This window comes from Aulonocara stuartgranti, assembly GCF_965226115.1.
Source record: "Aulonocara stuartgranti genome assembly, chromosome: 15".
NCBI lineage: Eukaryota > Metazoa > Chordata > Actinopteri > Cichliformes > Cichlidae > Aulonocara > Aulonocara stuartgranti.
Window position 1 is genome coordinate 16475861 of NC_138951.1, and position 21439 is coordinate 16497299.

At 42.3% G+C, this 21439-nt stretch overlaps 1 protein-coding gene across 3 annotated transcripts in view; it reads left to right on the plus strand.

The window, feature by feature from the left end:
- lama2 (laminin, alpha 2) overlaps positions 1-21439 on the plus strand; it is a 233467-nt gene that overhangs the window by 159325 nt on the left and 52703 nt on the right. For all 3 annotated transcript variants that reach the window (XM_082506113.1, XM_082506112.1, XM_082506111.1), the window contains exons 33-38: positions 8945-9069; positions 9241-9327; positions 9825-10018; positions 12910-13052; positions 14555-14653; positions 16579-16690. In XM_082506113.1, the coding sequence (XP_082362239.1) occupies positions 8945-9069; positions 9241-9327; positions 9825-10018; positions 12910-13052; positions 14555-14653; positions 16579-16690 (760 nt within the window). The remainder of the gene's footprint in view (positions 1-8944; positions 9070-9240; positions 9328-9824; positions 10019-12909; positions 13053-14554; positions 14654-16578; positions 16691-21439) is intronic.

Here is a 21439-nt window from a genome sequence, read left to right on the forward strand (position 1 = left end):
CCTCCACATAAAGTGACATAGTTGGTGCAGGACTGCGATTTAGCTGCAAAATGACCAAATGAATCCTATTACAAAGAGATGTGTTGCAGACGAGTTAAACGCATCGGTGCATACTGGCTTCAACTGTAACCTGTTGGCAGTCTGTCTACATTAAAAAACACTTTCTCAAGTTGCAGTCTGAGTAAGACCGTGATCATTTGGAGACAGGTTGGGTACCATCGAGTGACCTGTGCAATCCTTGCCGTCAAAAGTGGTCTCCACAGCTACTTGCAATCAGTTTCCAGTGGGGAAAAAATTCAGTACCATCACCAGACACTGATTTTTGTGAGTCGTAAGGAAGTCGCTGTTGTATTTTTAATCTAGCGTGAGTCATCAAAGGAGATTTATAACATCATCTTGGGCAGTATTGATAAAATTATAGGTTTATGTTAGTTAACACATTATCAATGGCTTGCTGTAAATAGATGTTCAATATTTATTGAAATGGGTTTAGTTCCTCAAACTGTGTTGTATTTACCTATGTTAGATTAGGGAACTGCATAGTGTGTTGCTGGACCGATGAGTCCTCATATTCTGCGAAAATACACACGCTCATATGCATGCCCTCAGTGTGAAACCAAATAGTTTTTTAAACCTTGTTTAGTTAATTTCAGTATTATTTTACTCGGATACATAACAGTACACATTTTTGTTCATCATGTAGTCAGAAATTCCCAGAATTTCTGGAAGTTTGCTCATAAAAATCCAAAACCTTTTCTTTCACTTTCAGATTTTAATGTAAGTTATCTACCACACTGAGGTGACAAGAAACGTGTGCACACAGACAAACCATTTGACTTAAACAGCTAGTGTTTTGATACTCTTCTCCCAATCGCCTGCTTTGACAGGTTATACTCAGAGAATTGTTTGTTTGTTGAAGTTACAACTTCTTACTTAATTTCTTACATGTTCTCAATTTCTGTTAATCTAATGGCACCTTAACGTGTTGGCATCATGTCAGAATTAGCACCTTGGCCACTTTTCTGTGAAAGTGATTTATGTACTATTACTAACTATTAGTCTCATTAAGTTAAAACATTTCAGTGCAATCTGGGTGACACTGTAAATATTGTGCACTACACCGAGTACCTTGACTCTCCGTTTATCACTACTAAAAGTATGTTTGAGTAAAGCGATGAAGTTAATGTAAAAATGAATCGTACTTGAATGGTAGAATGCTAAATGTAATATCAACAGCTTTCCAAACAAATGGGGGTGGTTGAATTCTCATGGAGCCTTGTATACCCTTTTGCATCTTACTTGCAGCTGTTCGTAGCAGCTGGCTGTCATCCCAGAGCATGTTTATGCCTCAGGTTTGTGTCCAGTGCAGCTCATTTTTGTTCCGAAAAGTTTGCTTGACATGCTTAAGGACATACAAACAGGACAACTGAAAGAGTCAGCTAAACAGTGTTTTCATTCCAATTTGTTTAGGTTGTAATGCATCAATGTATTTGTTGCCCACTGTCATTTTAAAGGAAAATTGAACTGCTTTCATTCTTAAAGGAACAATAATTCCCTTCCAAATATGGATTTAAACCACAAGTCCTAAACATTCACCATAAATTCATGGATAATAATGGTAATTATACAAATTCTGTCCTTGCTCAGCTTAATATTCCAACTTTAAACCCTAAGTGTGTGGTTATGTACTGACTTTTTTGCCACTTTCAGTTTCTTTTACTGTCTAATTTTTGTCAGTTTCTCCATTATTTCCATGACTTTCATCTCTGCCTTTCTTCTGCATTCCTTGTGTTGTTCCTCCTTCTGCCACTCCTCCAATTTATCTTTTTTCACCTCATTCACATCCCCTAAATTCCTGTTCTCCTTTCCCTAGTTATATATTTATTCCTCTGTTGTCTTCTTTCATCTTCTTGCCCGTCTTTTGTTTCTAGTTTTCTCATTTTTCATTTTCCCCAATCCTCCTTAACACCTCCTTGGTTTTACCAATTTGTTTTTCTCTCTCTTTCTTTTTTTTACTACTTCACACCCTCTTCCTCTCTGCCTTCCAGACGTTTTTTCCTTGCCCATTTCTATCTTGCTCTCCATAACAGCAGCATCATTAGCATTTTCTAACCGAGCGGGCTAAATTGAAAATGCTAAACGAGTTTGTTTCTGTGGTAATTAGAGGTAACGAGAAACACAGGAAGTTAATGGAAATGACTTGCCTCGTTAAGAGGCGACTTCCTGTTGTACTGATTGAAGTTCCTATTTATAACAAACAATCCGAACACATAGGACAGGACCCTGGGGATATGAAAGAGAGAGGTGCGTGTTTGTGTACAATATGTATTGCCGTTTAAATTGTGTGCGTTAAAATGATTGAGCTCACAGTGAGTGTTTGAGGGTGGAGGTGGAATAGGGGGTATTTTGTTGTGTGTCCTAAGTGCCTACAGTCTGCACATATTGTACAGAATTACTCTATATAAAAAACATGCCATATTTTTGCCATGAGATGTACCAGAATGCACAAAGGAATAGACACTGTGTCCGTGTGTGTGCATGTGTGGGTGTATGAGACTTTTATAACAAGCATAGCTAAAAATAAATTACAAAATAGACAGAAACATCTGTGGATATGAAAATATTTTAGATATATTTAGATCTCTGTGTGTTGTTGTACCCATGAGGCTATCTGAACAACAGCAAGAGTGAAATCCTGCGAGGAAAATTAGTATTTCAGATGCTCTTGAAGAAGGAAGCTTATTAAAGTCTTTGACGTGTGAGATCGCACCTGTCGGCTAACAGCTACTGTAGCTGGTCGCTCTTGGTCTCACAGCACCTCATCATGCAGGAATGGGACTGAGACCATAGTATAGTTGGTGTCATGGTCCTGGGCCATGTGGGCCCAGTATTCTTAGTTTCCATGTATTTTTGTATTTCGTTCCTTATTTAGGCCATGTCTTCTGAGTTGCCCTGTTGTGTTGTTCCCTAAGTGTTTTCCCTTCATGGCTTTTACCCCCTGTGTGCCCCTCTGTGTATCTGTGAGCCCTCGTCTCTCCTTATGTTTTATTCCATGTTTCCCCTGCCCATTATGTCTAAGTTCTCCCCGTGCTCTCTCTCCCCCCTGTGTGCCCTCTATGTATTTATGAGCCCTCGTCTCCCTTTGTGGTTGTTTCATGTTTCCCCAGCCCGTTATGTCTGTGTTTTCCCCGTGCTCTCTCTCCTCCTGTCTGAACCTCTGTGCCTGTACATGTCATGTTCAGTTCACCCCGCCCTGTCTCGTTATGATTATCAGTGTCACCTGTGTTCCCCGTGTGTGCCCACTTTCCTCGTTTACCCTCTGTGTATTTCTGTCTGAGTCTCCCTCTGTTCGGCGTCGCGTTCTCCCTCATGCTGTGTGTGATTCCCCTGTGTTCCTTGGTGAGCTTTATGTTAGTTTTTCCCAGTTTAGTTTTGTATTGTTTCTCGTGGCCAGCAATAAAGCTGTGTTTTTTGAGTTCATCCCCGTGTGTGTGAGTTTTGCGATTGGGTCCTCATCCTGCCTGCCACACAGCAAATCATGACAGAAGAACGCGACCACGATATGGACCCAGCAGTTCACAACCCCTCCGCGGACCTCCAGGACGACGCGACCATGTCGGACTCAGCGGACATTTCAGAGGAGGTAGGGGAGGAGCTGAACCGGCTCTGCCGCATTATGGATCGCATCATCGGATGCGCGGATCCAAGTGTGGTTTCCACAGGATTGGCGGCCGTGGACGCCGTTTTGTTGCGGGAGCCACGGTTGCGACAGCTCCCCCACCTCGTCGAGGCGTTTGACTCCCTGGGCCCCCTTAAGGAGGAGCTTCGTGCCCGTGCGCTGGCCCAGAGGGTCCTGAATGCCGCCTCAGCAACCACACCTCCGTCCCGTGAACGGGTGTCATCGCCGCTGTCTCATGAGCCAGTAGCGGTCAGAGTTGGAACGGTGAGGCTCGCCACAGACACACCTTCCGCCCGCACCCCGCCGGCTTCCGCGTCTTCACCGCGGTCTGGCCGCACGGCGTGGCGCACGGAGACAACGGAAGCCATAGACTTTGGCGAGGAAGAGCGGCAGCAGGTGTTACGGGCTTATCGGGAGGACGAGCTCCGGCGGAAACCCTGGCTCATCCCGGAGGAGGACCTCTCACCTGCTGCACAGCCTACCAGCCGCTTGCCGTCTCCGATCCGCTTAGGCTATTTTTCACCTGTCTCATTTCTGGCAAGGATGGGGGCGGACGACGGGGAACTCACCACTACGTCACCCTCAGTTCAGTTAGCTCCCTCGCAGCCACCCTCAGTTCAGTTAGCTCCCTCGCAGCCACCCTCAGTTCAGTTAGCTCCCTCGCAGCCACCCTCAGTTCAGTTAGCTCCCTCGCAGCCACCCCCAGTTCAGTCTCCAGTAGCTCCAGTGCCGCCTGTAGCGCAGGCCCCAGTAGCTCCAGTGCCGCCTGTAGCGCAGGCCCCAGTAGCTCCAGTGCCGCCTGTAGCGCAGGCCCCAGTAGCTCCTGTAGCCCAGTCCCCGATAGCAGTACGGTCCGCTGGTCAGCTTAACATTCAGCCAGGGGTCTCAAATCTCTCTGGCTCTGCATCAGCTCCTGCTGGGAGCTCGGATGAGCTCATCCAGGACTCCGCGGCTCCCATGCCGCCATCTACCTCATCAGCTGGAGGGTCCGAGGGGCCCGTTCAGCCTCCTGTCTCCGCTGGAGGGTCCAAGGGGCCCGTTCAGCAACCTTCCTCGTCAGCTGGGGGTTCAGGAGAACCGCACCAGCCTCATGCCACGTCAGCTGGAGGGTCCGAGGGGCCCGTTCAGCCTCCTGTCTCAGCTGGAGGGCCCGTGGAGCCCGTCCGGCCTCACGCCTCAGCTGGAGGGCCCGAGGAGCCCGTCCAGCACCATGCCACATCAGCTGGAGGGCCCGAGGAGCCCGTCCAGCCACCTTCTGCTACCCCTGGTCCAGCCTGTGCTTCGTCAGCTGCAGCTCCAGCCTGTGCTTCGTCAGCTGCAGCTCCAGCCTGTGCTTCGTCAGCTGCAGCTCCAGCCTGTGCTTCGTCAGCTGCAGCTCCAGCCTCAGAGTCGTCAGCTGCAGCTCCAGCCTCAGAGTCTTCGTCCTCGTCTGGCCCAGCCTCTGAGTCGTCAGCTGCAGCTCCAGCCTCAGAGTCTTCGTCCTCGTCTGGCCCAGCCTCTGAGTCTTCGTCCTCGTCTGGCCCAGCCTCTGAGTCTTCGTCCTCGTCTGGCCCAGCCTCTGAGTCTTCGTCCTCGTCTGGCCCAGCCTCTGAGTCTTCAGCCTGTGCTTCGTCTGGCCCAGCCTCTGAGTCTTCAGCCTGTGCTTCGTCTGGCCCAGCCTCTGAGTCTTCAGCCTGTGCTTCGTCTGGCCCAGCCTCAGCCTGTGCTTCGTCTGGTCCTGTGCCCACCAGGCCATGGCCAGCACGCCTGACACTGGAGAGCCGCCGCTGCCTTCCGCGCGGCCGGCCTCCTGAACTGCTCCGTCGTCTCCCTCGCCGCCGCCGCTGCCTTCCGCGCGGCCGGCCTCCTGAACTGCTCCGTCGTCTCCCTCGCCGCCGCCTTCCGCGCGGCCGGCCTCCTGAACTGCTCCGTCGTCTCCCTCGCCGCCGCCGCTGCCTTCCGCACGGCCGGCCTCCTGAACTGCTCCGTCGTCTCCTTCGTCGCCGCCGCCATTGCCTTCCGCACGGCCGGCCTACGGACCAGCTCTGTCACCTGTGCCACCCGCCTGGTCGGCCCCCCGACCGTGTGACCCATGAACTCTTGTGCCTGTGGGCTCTGGGTCGGCCCCCTGAACTTTATTTGGACTATGGTCATGTGCTCCTGTGTTTTCTGTTGTTTGTTTTTGTTTCCCGTTCTAGTCCCTCCGTCCTGGTCCCCCGCCTCCCGCCCTGGGTGGGTTGTTTTCCGTTTTTGTTTTGTTTTTCGGGTTTGGGCTGTCGGGAGCCAGCCCTTTAGGGGGGGGTGGTGTCATGGTCCTGGGCCATGTGGGCCCAGTATTCTTAGTTCCTTGTATTTTTGTATTTCGTTCCTTATTTAGGCCATGTCTTCTGAGTTGCCCTGTTGTGTTGTTCCCTAAGTGTTTTCCCTTCATGGCTTTTACCCCCTGTGTGCCCCTCTGTGTATCTGTGAGCCCTCGTCTCTCCTTATGTTTTATTCCATGTTTCCCCTGCCCATTATGTCTAAGTTCTCCCCGTGCTCTCTCTCCCCCCTGTGTGCCCTCTATGTATTTATGAGCCCTCGTCTCCCTTTGTGGTTGTTTCATGTTTCCCCAGCCCGTTATGTCTGTGTTTTCCCCGTGCTCTCTCTCCTCCTGTCTGAACCTCTGTGCCTGTACATGTCATGTTCAGTTCACCCCGCCCTGTCTCGTTATGATTATCAGTGTCACCTGTGTTCCCCGTGTGTGCCCACTTTCCTCGTTTACCCTCTGTGTATTTCTGTCTGAGTCTCCCTCTGTTCGGCGTCGCGTTCTCCCTCATGCTGTGTGTGATTCCCCTGTGTTCCTTGGTGAGCTTTATGTTAGTTTTTCCCAGTTTAGTTTTGTATTGTTTCTCGTGGCCAGCAATAAAGCTGTGTTTTTTGAGTTCATCCCCGTGTGTGTGAGTTTTGCGATTGGGTCCTCATCCTGCCTGCCACACAGTAAATCATGACAGTTGGTCACACATATGTGTGACCAACTATATTTCTTTTCAGAAATGGTCTGTCTTAGATAAAAGTTCACCAGTGCAAAAGCTTGTACTGGCTCAGCAACTGTAGGTGGTGAAAAGAAGCGAGTAATGATTTCCCACAGAGATTCAGAGCAATCAACACTCACTGTATACTTCTATTAGTTACAACTTGCTAGTACCGGGCGAGACCTCTTTTCCCTTCAGAACGCTCTTAATTCTTTGACTCAGACATTCAGTATTTTTCTGAGATTTTAATCCTTACTGCAACATCACCTTGCAGTTGCTGCAGATTTGTCAGCTACACATCCATGATACAAATCTCCCATTCCACCCCATCCCAGATCTTAATCTACTGGACTGAGATATGGTGACTGTGGAGGTCTTGTGAGTACAGTGACCTCATTTGTGACATGACATGTTATCAGAACATATCAGACCAACAGACCAAATCCATCAGTCAGAACTGCTGACATGAAGAAGGGGGGATCCATGCTTTCGTGTTGTTTATGCCAAATTCTGACCCTAACGTCTAAATGTCACATCAGTAATTGAGACTCATCAGACCTGACAACATGTTTCAATCCTTGTAGTTTCAGTCTTCTGTTCTTAGGTGATTAGTGTGGCACCCAATGTGTTTCTGTATTTCCTTAACCCTTTTACTTTAAGTCTCAATGTGTTGTGCCTTCAGAGATGCTCTTCTGCAAACCTTTGATTGAATGAGTGGTGATTTGACTTCTTGTTGCTTCCTATCACCTTGAAGCAGCCTGGCCACTGTCCTCTGACAGCAACAAGGCATTTTCACCCAGAGAACTGCTGATCACTGGATATTTTCTGTTTTCAGACAGGTGTAAGCCCCAGCAGTTTCTAAAATACTCGGCCTATCAAAGCGCATCAAAACCAGCAACCATCGTAATTTCAAAGTTACTTAATTTGTCTTTCTTCCCCATTCTAAAGCTCAGTTTAGACTTACCAGGTCATTTTGACCATGTCTACATACCTAGTTGCATTGAGTTGATGCTATGTAATTGGGTGATTAAATCTTAGCATTTATGCCCAGTTGAACAGGCGTACCTGACAAAATGGCTGGTGAGTGTATACGTATGTTAAGATAGTAAGTTTCTCAATTAATAATTAATTCATCCATCCATTCTCTTCCGATTACCCTTTTCAGGGTTGCGGGTGGGGGGTGGGCATGTCCCAGCTGTTTTAGGGCCCTAAGATAGCTGGAATAGGCTCCAGCCAGCTCCAGGATAATTATCCTTAGGCTAGGATAATTTACTGATAAATAAAAGGGACTGTGTTCATCTTTCCCTCTAGAAAAAAGCAAATCAAAGAGACGGCCGGTTCTTGACATTGAAGAGATTTAAAGTGAAATGACCCATCTGTCAACATGTTGTCAAACATTTCACTGAGAGTCTCTAAAGTGTCCACATCAAAGCTAAGCACAAAAGTGTTCGAAAAGGCTGTTGTTAGCACCAAAAACTGAAGTGACAGCAGGGAGGTATGCTACTATTATTTCTACTTCTCTGGTATTGATGAAACTCGAACAGCGGTGCCAGGATAATTATCTCACTCACCAAAAAACAAGCCTCTTCAGTGTTGTTTTGTCAGTAATGAAGGAGGTAATGACAGGTGACCCGGTCTGTCATCTTTTCAATTATTCATTGTCAACTTGAAAAACATGGGAGACACAGCTTAAGAGATATACAGATTTCTTCTTTATTAAAGCATCTGAAACACAGTAGATTTTTTTAGTCTACATGCCCTTGAATAGATTCCCATTAGCCCACAAATGCCTGTAAGTGATTCCAAAAAATGTTTTATCATCTTGCTCAAGCAAATTTGGTGTCTTGCTTTTTATCGTGCCAGGTGTGAGTTCCAAAAATAATGTCCAAATGGGAGTGTAGGTTAATTTTTGCTAATTTAATTAGAAAATCTGTTGATTTTAGAGATGAAAAGCTTTCTGGAGAGGCAACATGAGTTTTCTTCTTTGTGTGTGTGTGTGTGTGTGTGTGTGTGTGTGTGTGTGTGTGTGTGTGTGTGTGTGTGTGTGTGTCACCATCTTAAAGTTGCCTTCATTATGCTCAGTATGACATTCTGTATTTATTTCCCATCCCAGCACACACCAGGAATTTCTGGGTGGTGGGTGATGGATATTTTTGCACCTACATATTGGAGTAGGTTAGAGTCATGGGGGAGTTGGAGAATGACTAAAGGTAAATAGAGTGCCTTCGCATACATGCATAGCATTATTTTTATGTGTGCACATTTGTGTTGGTAGAACTGTCAAGACAACACAGAGGGTGATCGGTGCGAACGCTGTGCACCGGGATTCTACGGCGTGGTCCGAGGTTCTCCTGATGACTGCAAACCCTGCGCCTGCCCCCTTACCAACCCACAGAATAAGTAAAATTTCTTGCAACCTATCACTACAAACTTTAAACAATATTAATCTGTCATTTTATGCACATTTTATCTTTTCTGTCCTCTCTCCTCTGTAATATAAATAGACTGTATGCTCCAAATGTTTTAACATTTCTTTTGTAATGTCTGTGAAAAATCTCTTTTCATATCCAGTTTCAGTCCCACCTGTGTAGCAGAGGGGTTTGATGACTACCGCTGCACCGCCTGTCCTGAAGGATATGAGGGCAAACACTGTGAGAGGTCAGACACATACAAAGAAATGAACAAGCATAGAAGTTTGGAAATCATCGGCTTTTAATGTGGACTGCATGGATATTTAAATGCAAAGACCAATACAGGGAATACGAGTTGATGTAAAGTGGAATCCAAAAGTCTTAGTCGACCCGTGATAGTTTTAAGAGAGACATTATATGGAAAGAAGTGGTAGTGGCAGTTGCCCCATGCCCATCCCCAAAGAGCCAAACTTCAACTTCATACCAGCCAAACCTGGAAATGCATTGCCAGTTGTTTGCACTGATTTGAATATTTAGAATATCCTCGTATGTGTTATGCCTAAATTCTGCTGTAATGACATGCACTTGAGGTTTACATGAAAACATCTCAGACCTTGGGATCCCACTGTGAGTATTTTGCTGGTGAAATAATTTGTGATATCTCTTTACAGTGTGGGGTTAACATATGTTAAAATTTGGTTAGATTTGAATACTCTCTCTCTCTATGTGATCCCCCCTGTTTAGGTGTGCCACTGGTTACCATGGTAATCCAAGGATACCAGGTGGCCACTGTGAGGAGTGTAAGTGTTCCTTGTGGGGTGCGTTGCCCGGACCATGTGACCCTGTCACGGGCCAATGCCGTTGCAGGGTTGGGGCATCTGGGATGACGTGTGACCAGTGCATGGATAGGCATGTGTGTGGACCATCTGGGATCATCTGTAAGACTAACGCACAGCTTTTGGTTACTCATTCTTTTGTTTTCTTCATCATTTCATTTTTTTCCCTTCATCTTTTACTGTGTTTTTTTTTTCAGAGTGGTCTAGTGTAAAACATGAAAAAATGAAGAAATAATGTGGCTGAAATTTTTTATGCACTTACCTTTAAATGGAAGTTGAGAGATTTTATTATAAAGATTAATCTGCTGTGAAAGTTACCACCAGTGGTGGAAGTAACCCAGCGTAACAGCATGGGGTGTCATGCTTCATGAACCCCACAGACATGCTCTCTGTCTCTTTCTTCTCTGTTCTTCTGTTCCTTTCCCTCTGGTGGCTCACCTCCCTTCATTGTCACCTGATGTTGTGATTTTTACTTTATTTTGGCAATGAAATGCAAATGAACAGTCAGAGCTCCTTTCTCCAGTTGCCATGGGAGACAGGAGATTGTGGCAGAAGTCAGATTCAAGTCATTTAGAAAATAATTTCAATGTCATTTGGAGCTAATTTAAACTTAATATGACCATAATGGCAGGGCCAATTTGGTGCCATTAGCATGTCTAGAAGGAAGTCTATGTGTGCAAGTGAGAGCACAGAAGAAAGGGTAGTAAGACAGAGGCTGATGTGAAATTGCTGCTGTCAGGTCAGTGAGGAAATTGCTTGCTCAGGTCTTTGTGTTCAGACACAAAGCGTGTGTTCATAAATTGGCAGTGCGTGTGCCGCAATGCTTCCTGACACCAAACCGCTCGACTCTACGTCCAGGCTATAATCCCAAGTCCTGATGGTTTACAGAGAATGGAGTGATCACACTGCTGTTCACTTGTTGAAGAGTGATTGCACTCTGCATTCCTTCTGTTATCTGGCCTTTCTCCCATTCTGTCCAATGCCACTGAGCACTTTTGGAGTCAGAAGTAGTGACATGCATGCAGCTCCTAAATTTGTTGTATAATGCTGTTTGCTAAGAATTGCCCCTTAATGTCAATAGATTTTGTAATGGGTACATTAGTAAACGCACCCAAAGAAGAAGAAATTCAGGAAGAAAATTGAGAATAAACTATACAGTATCATGGTGTACAGTTATAACTAAAGACTATATCTGCTTAATAATGGAAAAGAAACTTGCTGGGCATTTTATATAAACTTTAAAACCAAGATCCATATCACTACATGACGTTCAAAGCCTGACCAACAGAATCGCTAGTGCTTGATCTTAACAGGTGGATAGCATTATAGCTATGTAATAAGTCAGGATATAGCTTATTTCTAAATTAGATTAAACTGAATTACAATGTGACTGCAATGGGCTTCCCTATTAAATGAAATAATTCAATTAATTTTCCCATTGTCAAAAATTGACAAATATTTTAAGTGTTGTAACTTTAATTTAGACAAACTGACTTTGGACTTATCAGTCTGATGCAAAATAATTGGGAACACAATATATTGATCACTGAGTATTCAGAAGATGGAAACCGTTGGTGGGTGGAACATTTTGACCATCACTGTCCTGTTTTTATGGATCCAGACATCACATGAGGGAAACTGAGGGATATACAGATTCATTTTGGTTTTAGTCCCACCCTGAAATAATACTTTTCAAACTTAAAAATACTTGACTGTAAAGTCATTAGAAAATTGCTTATTTTGGCCATAAATTTGGTGATTAGTATAACTTTCATGTTATAATCAAACTTCAATCTCCATCTTTTTTCTTCTGTCTGTGTATATAAAGTTTTTGTTTTTTTAAAGACACAGGTGGGGACATTTGCGCTGTTGTTTCTGTGAACTTGCTTAGTGCCACACCTTTAAATTCAGTGGTGTTTTGACACCTACAAAACCTACCTACTACATAAACTGCATTACATTTGTAACCCTTACAACTCTTATAATCTCATATAATTTACTATATCAATAGAAGTTTACTATTTTATTATCACACTTCAATAGAAAACATTTACACAATAATATTACACTTGCTTGGTGTAAATACATATATCATTTCAATGGCACACTGGAAATGTTTGCAATGATAAAACAACTGCCGTTGTATAGTGACTCACACATGTAGGATAATATTGTGTGTCATTATTAAAATCCACTATCAGCAGACTTCAACATACTGCTTACAAGCTCCATCTCTGTAGTACAAAATGTTTTCCCTCAGTGCTGAAGTTAGTGAATGCAATCCTTCATCAGTGAGCTTCTTGAATAGCTTTGATTTGACAAGCAGCTATTTACTCCCACATACACAATGTAGTCTGCATACAGTACACTGTGTGCGCATATATGTGTGGGTTTGTGTGTATGCATTAAACTGCATGAACGCATGGATTTATTTGTGTTTTGCTGTTTTGTCAGAGATTGATAGAGTAGAAACTGTTTTTATTTTATTTAATTTTTCTTTGATTTCCCTTGTCAGAAATTTTAATTTGTGTAATAAATCAGCCTCAGGCTGCAGAAGGCAAAGAAATTCATACACACGCGATATAGGAGAATGTGTGTGTGTCTTAGTGAATTCCCTGGTGTGCGCCGTGCATATTTGTGTGTGTGTGTGGGTGTCTGTTTGTGTGTTTTTAGCCTGCAGTGTGTACTTGTAGTAGGCACTTTTGCCCCTGCGCGCTGAATTTCATGCATCACCAGCCCTGTCTTTCTGATGCCAGAGCCACTTAAACAGAAAAACACAAGCAGTCACCACAGTCCCTTATTGATGTGTTTCTGAGCTCGCCCATATAAACACACATTCAGTTGTAAAAATGCACTCAAAACTCAAACTTTCTCGAAAAGTTAACATGTCAGCTCACACACAGACACAAACCCATAATGACTGTTTGTGGTTTTAGTCGCCCTCATGACTCACTGCCTTACATCTGACTGTGTGTCTTTACTTGTTTCTCCAGCCTGCGATGATGAGTGCTCTGGTTTGTTGATCAGCGATATGGACCGCCTGTTAAGCATCATCAATGAGGTCACTTTGACGACACCCCTTCCACCACCTTATAAGGTGTTGTACCGATTTGAGAACATGACAGAGGAGCTCAAGGTAAGAAAAAAAAATGTGTGAGAGTAGTTGGAATTTACTTTTATTTAACCCATGTCATAACTACAAGTGGTTTCATTACTTTGACTTACTTTGACCACCTATATGTGGCGTCCCTCAATTCGATGCCTTCAAATTTCCTCCATTTGAATTCTGGAAAAACTGAGATTCTTGTGTTAGGACATGGAATTTTCTCCAGTGAGGTCGGTCATTACACCAGCCCCCCTGCCAACAATATCAAATATTCTACTGAGAACCTTTGCATCGTTTTTTGTTTTGTTTTGTTTTGTGAGGCTCTAAGATCCAAATCTTGTTTCTTTCATCTAAGGAACATTTTAATCGGTGCCTTGTCTTACACCCAGTAATTTGAGACTTTTAATACTCCCTTTAAATTCCGCCCGACTTGATTATTGTAACTTACTTTGCTTCGCTGTCCTCCTTAGCCTGTTATTCCTTTTGTTATGATGCATTTCTCTTTTTACTCTTTTACAATTTTTATTAGAACAGCAGATGCTGGTATCTAATGTTACCAATGGTTGTGACCATTGGTTGCATACTACTTTTTATGAGGCGTTACTTGAATGCTCTATGTAGGGCATACTGATACTCATTGTGCATTCTAACACTACTACAACATGGTAAACTTATCTAATGAATCTACTGATTAACATGTGCATGACATGTTATGATACTTCGACTGCTTCTGTTTGTGAACCATTCAAATGCTGCCTTCTTTTTCTAGTGGAACTTTTTTTTTGGCCTCACTATGATGTGTCAGTCTCTAGTGGGCTCATTACTTCCCCCTGAGGTCTAAAGACCACTGGTACAATTATCAAGTCACAGTGAGTCCTACACACACCACAGGGAAATATGTACTTTTGTGTTTCAGCCCTGTGATAGACTGGTGACATGTCCAGGGCGTACCCCACTTTTTTACACTTTTTAAACTAATAGGCGGCATAAATAGCCTACTAAGTTGGACAAGCAGTATAGAAGGATGCAAAGATGGCTAGATGACTGAATGGAAATGTTTTGTGCTTCAAAGGTTTTACAAAAGAAAATATGTACTATAACTACTACTTGGTTTATTGTAAAAAATAAACCAAGTAGAAAGCATTTTAATGTGCTGTGTAATCAAATATATGGTCGTACATTGAGACACTCACTTTAGCTCACTTAAGATGTTCTGTAGGTAAAGGATTATCCTGCATTAACACTCCTTAGTGAGTTTTTCAAAATTTTCCAAGCGCTTAATTACAATTCCATAAAGTTGCCACATTTATATTGCTAATACACACTGCACTTTGAGACAATTTAAATATGTTTATCAGATGTGTTTACAATTGAATTATTTATGTCTTCCTTGCCTTTTGCACGCACTTGTTTATTCTTTTCTTTTTAGCTCTACGGCACAAAGCCAGACAGTTCAAAAGCCTAGCCCAGGGCCAAAATGTGTCAGACATTTCTCTCCATAATTCCTTCATCTCTCTGTTTCTCTCTGGCAGCACATGTTGTCGCCTCAGAAAGCTCCAGAGAGATTACTGCAACTGGCTGACTCCAACCTGGGATCGCTGGTTACAGAGATGGACCAGCTACACAGCAGGGTAAAAACCTTTGAGTTTTTCTTTTGACTCAAATTTTGTCTCCATCGTTGTCTGCCTTCGTCCTGTCTTTATCCTTGTTTCACTCGTTCTTTGTGTGCAGCCGGAGAGCAAATACACATTGTGACAGGCACTGAGATCATAGTTTAAAGCATTGTGTGTAACAGTTTTTGCTGTCTGGGATGTCAAAATATAGATATATAGTACTGAGACACTGGGAATTAAGTGCTGCTATCCACTGAAACATGCAATCATAAATACAGATAAAGGATGTAAGGTAAAAATCGAGTTTGTACAATTCTAAAAGTCTTCTCTTACGCAAGCTTTCTTGAACTTTCTTTCAGAAATAGTTCTCCAGGCTTCTTGAATGAGATTCAAAGCTCTTCTTTGGATGTCGATTGCCTTTTGTTCCATTCTTTGTTGAGATAATCTAGATTTTAAATGCTAACATATACCAGTATTATTGAGGGTCAGAGAAGCATATTTTGAGCATTTTACTAATTTTTAAAGCAGATTTTTACACAACTTTTAAATCCTATATTTTTACATGCATGTTTCTTTTTAGTTGTGTATACTATGCAAAAATAATGAAGATGAAGTGCAGAATAACTTGTACCAGTTGGTCAAAAATGTCTTAAAGGGCATTTTAAGGACTTTATCATGGCAGTTTCACTTTGATGGTTTGTTTTTCAAAGCAAACCTGATGTCATGAATAGCTTTCCCACCCTCTGGAGCTCTGTGTTGCTTCTTTTGGTCAGCTATATCGCTCAGCTGGGCGCGGATGAGTAGCTAAGTGGTTGGATATTAATAAAATAAAGTGGTTGTCACACATGAACTCCAGAGAGTTCCAAAGTTTTCATATCTCACATGGAATATACAGCTGGAAACAGTCTGTTTCAGACAGTTTGGTTTAGTTGAGGGTTTTGCAGGACGGAGGACACCTGACACCTACTCATGTTCTCCCTGAGCCTGCGTAGGTTTTCTTCAGGTACTCCAGCTTCCTCCCACTTTCCAAAGATAGATTAATTGGTGATTCTAAACTTGGTGTGAATGCGGGGTAGATACAGGTCTTAAGCGCACAGATTAAAGTGCTCTTTGAATGTGTGTGAAAGCCCATAGAGTGATATATAAATCGAGTCTAGTTTATTCCATCTATTATTCTGTGATGCCACAGAATAAAAGTTCAGGGCTGCGCTACCTGTTTGAGAATCAGTCCATGCATAAAAGTAATTAAGATGAAAAGTTAACACTCTAAAGTTTTATATACCACATAAATAATGAAGTATTCTACAAACTCTTTGTCTAATACGTGCTCATTTTTTACCATTTTGAGAGTCAAAGTTGTCTGTAAGAGTAGTTTACCAACACAGAAGGAAAAAAACACTTTTTGAGTGGAGGGGACCTAAAAATACCAAATGGAGAAAAATAACACTCACATTCGTGCTGTCAAGCTGCAGCCTTTTAGGGGCTGAGGCCTTGACATTTGTTGACAGCAATACTATCCCCCACACCCCACACCCCATCGCACATACACACATACTCTCACACAAACCACCTAAAATGATATAGCATGGTCTTGTCAAATCACAACAGTAATTACCTACACTTTCTTTTTGTCAGTGTGTGCGTGTACATGTACATTGAGTGTATATGGAACTGTTTTCATGTCTGTCAAAAATTGATCCGTCTCTTGTTTTCCTGGTCCTTTGTGAACATGTTAATGTCTGATATTTTGTTTTCATTTCATGTCAGTAATTCATTTATCCTTATATTTGTTTGCACAGTATTATCAATAGTGCTTATGTATTGCTTTCATCGCCCTTTACGTTGAAGATCTCATCCTTCTTTTTTCCGCTCCATAGAAGTCGATACGTTCACTTATTCAGCAGTTGTTCATTATTTTATAACGTATATGTCTTTGTGTACAGGCCACTAAGGTGTCTGCTGATGGAGAGCAGGTTGAGGATGATGCTGACAGGATTCATAAACGAGCCGAGGACCTGGAGCAGTTCATCAGGGACACACTGCTCGGAGCTAAAGGTAGCAGAAATGAGAAGCACCTCTCCCCTATTAGCTTCCTCTATATCCTGCCAACTGGGATTTCAGGATTTATCTGTCTATTGTCTCCCTAGTTTCATCTGTCATTAGAGCACATTTCATTAAATTAGAGAATATTACACGTAACAGATCCCAATGGGAAATTTGGGTTATTACATTTCGGGAGAGTGGGACAGAAGAGTATGAAAACGTAATGAAATGAATAATTATCATGACAGAACACATTAAAAACTCCATTTAAATAAAGATGCAGCATCTTCAGAATGACACTGAAGTTGAATTGCACATAAAATAATTACTGTGATAAGAGCAGTGTCGTTACAACCAAGACTCATTTCAGCATTTACTCGGAGTAAACAGCTTGTATTCGTTCTATTCGATCATTATTCTTTGAAAGTGTGACATTTTCAAAGTGAGACAAACAAAACATCTTAGTACCCCCTTGTAAGATCACTAATGGAAAACGTAGCTCAAACACAGTCGCTGATGGGCCAGCTGCCAGTGCTCTGTGCCAGCTGCCGGAGTAAAGTGTTGCCTGACCAATAAAGACAGATCCAGCAGGCTGCAGCATCGCTAACCACGGTGATAAAGAGAGCACCTACCAAGATAATTGGGTACAACAACTCAGTTGGCTTTGTTCGTTTTGTAGGTAGTTGGCAAGCAACTCTTCCATTACCTTGAAGAGTAGCATCATGTGGCAAAAGAGGCTTCTAAAGCACAATCTAGCTCATGTGCACATGAACTACAGTGCTACACAAAAATCTTGAGCCAGCCTTTCTTTTACTAGGAAAATGGGAAATATGTGCAGTTATTTATTGAAATGTGACCACATAATTATAGTGAAATAAACTGTACAAGGTAAAAACAGTTTGTACCATTCTAACAAGCTTAATGCACTACAAAATCGATATTTGGTATGAGCACCTTTATTCTTCAGCACAGCCTGAACTCTCTTAGCCAGGTTAGAATTGCTTTTAGTCCTCAGGAATAGTTCTCCAGGCTTCTTGAAGGACATTCAAAGCTCTTCTTTGTTTAAAAAATGCTGAGGTCCGAGGTCATTTATTGCCCTAGCAGTGTGCTTGGGATCATGGTTATGCTGAAAAACGAAGCAGTTTTAAATCAGACGCTTTTTCCAAATGGAATTGCCCGATGGATCAAAATCTGATGGCATTGTTCTGTGTTCACAATTGTTCATAATACCCAGTTTTGACAAGTTACCCAACACCACTGTTTGAAATGTAGCCCCAAACAATGATAGATCCTCCACTATGTTTTATAGATGGCTGTAGGCACTCACTGTTGTACCTGCTTCTTGACTCCATGTATACATCTCTTTATACATTTTGACAATGCCTTGTTGCAATGTCTGCTTCTTGTGCAATAATGCACACCTCTTACTTAAAAATTGCTTCTTCCACTGAGATGGTTTCTGATGAGGCTTTATTGAACAGTACATGGATAAACTGAGGGGCCAGATGAATCTCTTACATGCTGTTAATCTGCTGTAGTCTGCCACTTCTTCTTTGGATTATCTCTTGTTTGCTTGGCATATCTCGGACTGCCAAGCATTGCCTAACGATACAATTTCAAACTAGTTGTTTTTTACACTTGAGTGATTCATAGTTCAGTGTTTATGGCCTTAACATACAAGAAAGGAAGAAAAAAACATTCTTCTGAAAATTGTCTGCTACAAGAAAAGGACTGAAAATAAGTGAAAAGCAGCCAATATCCAAATAGACATTTTGTAAGACCTTTAGAAAGCCTGGAAAACTGTTGATCAGGAACACTTTAAGAAGTTACTCTTCCTCCCGAGAAGAACGGATCAACATCTTTGCACAATACTGTACTTATTGTGGGTTCTCAGTCATCCAGGTCATGGTAGACGCTTGGAGGAAAAAGTACTGTACTTGTTCAATCACAAATGGTAGCTTGAGCAGCATTGCTCATGCATACACAGATTCATGCTTCAAAAATTTTTTTTAAAGATTTTTTTCCACATTGGCCTTTTTTAAAATATATTTTTTCATGGTAAATGTTCAGCTCCTGTTCACCAGCTCGTTGCTGTGGTGCTAAGTATGTACTGCAGAGTGGCGTTTAAAGGAAAAAACAATAAATAATAAAACAATAAAGAATTTTTGCTGTGTCTTGATAAGAGGCAAGAGAGCGGTGAATCAGAACGGTAACGTTGCATTTCAGAAAATTAGAACAACAAGCTTGTAGCTCAGAAGGAAATCTTTGTAGGTTTAAGAATTCAAACAACCCTGCTGCTTTGATTCACTGTTAATAGAATAATATTGGCTTACAGCACCTTTAAATTAATTTTCAATTAATTTGAACCAAAATATTTTCACAACTTAAAGGTATTTCTTCACTATTATTTGTTTGTTTGTTTGAGTTCTTCATGTGGTGTCTTTGTTTAACCACGAATCATATATTATCCATGTAGCCACAGATTTAGGGATAAGTACTGTCCAAAAGCGGGATGCTGGTGTAAAAGAGTCTCTCAGGACTTTGCAGTTTTTTCCAGATGGTTTCCTCCAGCAGTGACGACTTCAGGCAGATTGCTTCTTTCTTTGGCTCTGTCTTACGCACACATGCGCCCACACACACTCTCACACAAATATATACTCTGCATATGTAACTAGCAGGTCACTCAATTCAGCTCCAGTCTCCTTTTTTTTTTTTTTTTTTTTGCTGGTGCAGCTGCTGCATCTCCTCCTTCAGCTCTGTCAACAGTGGCTCCGTGACCAGCTTGTGATTAGTTTTCTTCTTTGACTCAACACAAAATAAACACAACAGATGATAACTCAAGTATAAAAGAGGTTTCACTGCTTTGTTTAGGGATTCCAAGCCATTAGCAGTCTTCCGTGTGGGAGTGGACGAGAATTGAACGTGTAGCTTTTGAGCTTTTGTTTAGCCAAAAGTGCTTTTTTGCTCGACACTTTGGTTGTACTAGAACCCTTCATGCTCTTCTTTACCTACTATTACAGCTGACACCACATTTAGTCCCTGTTGTTTCAATATTAGCCTTAAAGTGAACTACTACACTTTTTCTCTGGTAGTGTGTTGCAGTGGTGGAATCTAAATAAAATGGACAAAGTTTCGAATAATGAAGTTAGTTTATGTGCAAGTTATCCCTATAAAGACTTTGAACTATCCTAAATGAACAGTTTCGAACAATCGTTTGTACTCTTGGTTGTGTATGTCACTGAGATTATATCCCTGATGTGGTTATCCCTGGCACATGGCTCTGGCTGTGGGAAAATCAGCCTATTTGTAAAGCCTCTGTTTACAAGGACCAGCCAGCAGTGAACTGGCTATGTGGGCACTAGGTTAAACAGGTTGTTGCCGACAGCGGGTGGACTCAGGTCCAGTGTAGGATGAACTGTGAAGAAAGAAAAGCTACTCCCCTTTTTTCACATTTAACAAAGTAAACATCAGTGACACAATTCAATGCAGTGTGCCATCACCAAGATATTTTTTTAACCCACTGCATCTTTGGCATTAGAAAAAGCTGCCGATTTCAAACAGTCTCCACTCACTTGTTTTTGAACTCTCATTTTTAGATAAACTTTGCTGTCACAAAAGTGTTTTTTTTCCCCTATTCTGAGTTTTTTTTTTTTATTACTTGTATTCATGCTGGCTGGAAAAAGGTGTTTTAGTATGGACAAAAGACACAACCCTTTAACAGAAAAACTAAAAACACTGCAGCTCCATGGTAACCACCTAAACTTTATCTGCTGATAAAAGCTCCATAGCGAGCGAATAAGTGGATCTTGAGTGCAGCTTGGTTTGTCACCTGTTTCCACAGTCGCTCCCTGTTGTCTAATGTGTTGTTCTCTGTGTTTTCCCTTTCAATAACTGCTCCAGTTAGACAGTCAAAGCTTTAAAAAAAAAAAAAATTCTTGTTGGTGAAAATGGTTATATATATAAAATAGTTATATATGTGCGTGTGTGGCTCTAGTTTTAGTCACTTTATCCTGAGCAACTCTAATTGAATTCTACTTAGGCTTAGCACAAATAAATCTATTTATAAGTGGCTCTTCCTCCCCTTTGCTGATATTAGGTGGGAACAACAAACAAGTGTGCTCTTTCTAAAACTGTGTAGTCAAATAATGAAATATTTTGATTTCCACTATGAAAATTTTATGGCTTGTGTGATGAAAAGAAAGTTACTAAACCAACCCATTCTGGCTGGCTGTGATGAAACTGTCCTCTTCTTGTTGTTGCTCCCAGCTCTCTGGCCCTCTGCCTAATCATTGTGTGATTATGGTTGTGTGCGCGCACGTGTTTGTTTCTGAGAGAGGAAAAGAGAGACTGTGTCGCAGCTCACTGGATGATTGAGAGCAGCAATTAGAGACTTAATTAGTGGCTATCACAAACGCGTGCGCATGCACACACACACACACACCAGATACACAAACACTGATGCCAATGTACACACACATTCATACAGCTGCGCATGCACAGCCACACACATGCACACACATAATAATACTGTACACACTTTTCTCTGTGTGCGTGCCTGTGTTTACTAGATAGCATAATATGATTCCATCCACGTTTTAAGTGTTTAATTGGCTTTTAAATCCTACTATGTAATTATATGGCTGTGACACACACTTACAAACTCATAGACATACGCACACACAAATGCAACATGCGCACACATGCACACATGCAGTACAGCTGTTCATTAGCATGATGGCTTTACTTCTGTCTTGGCTCTAA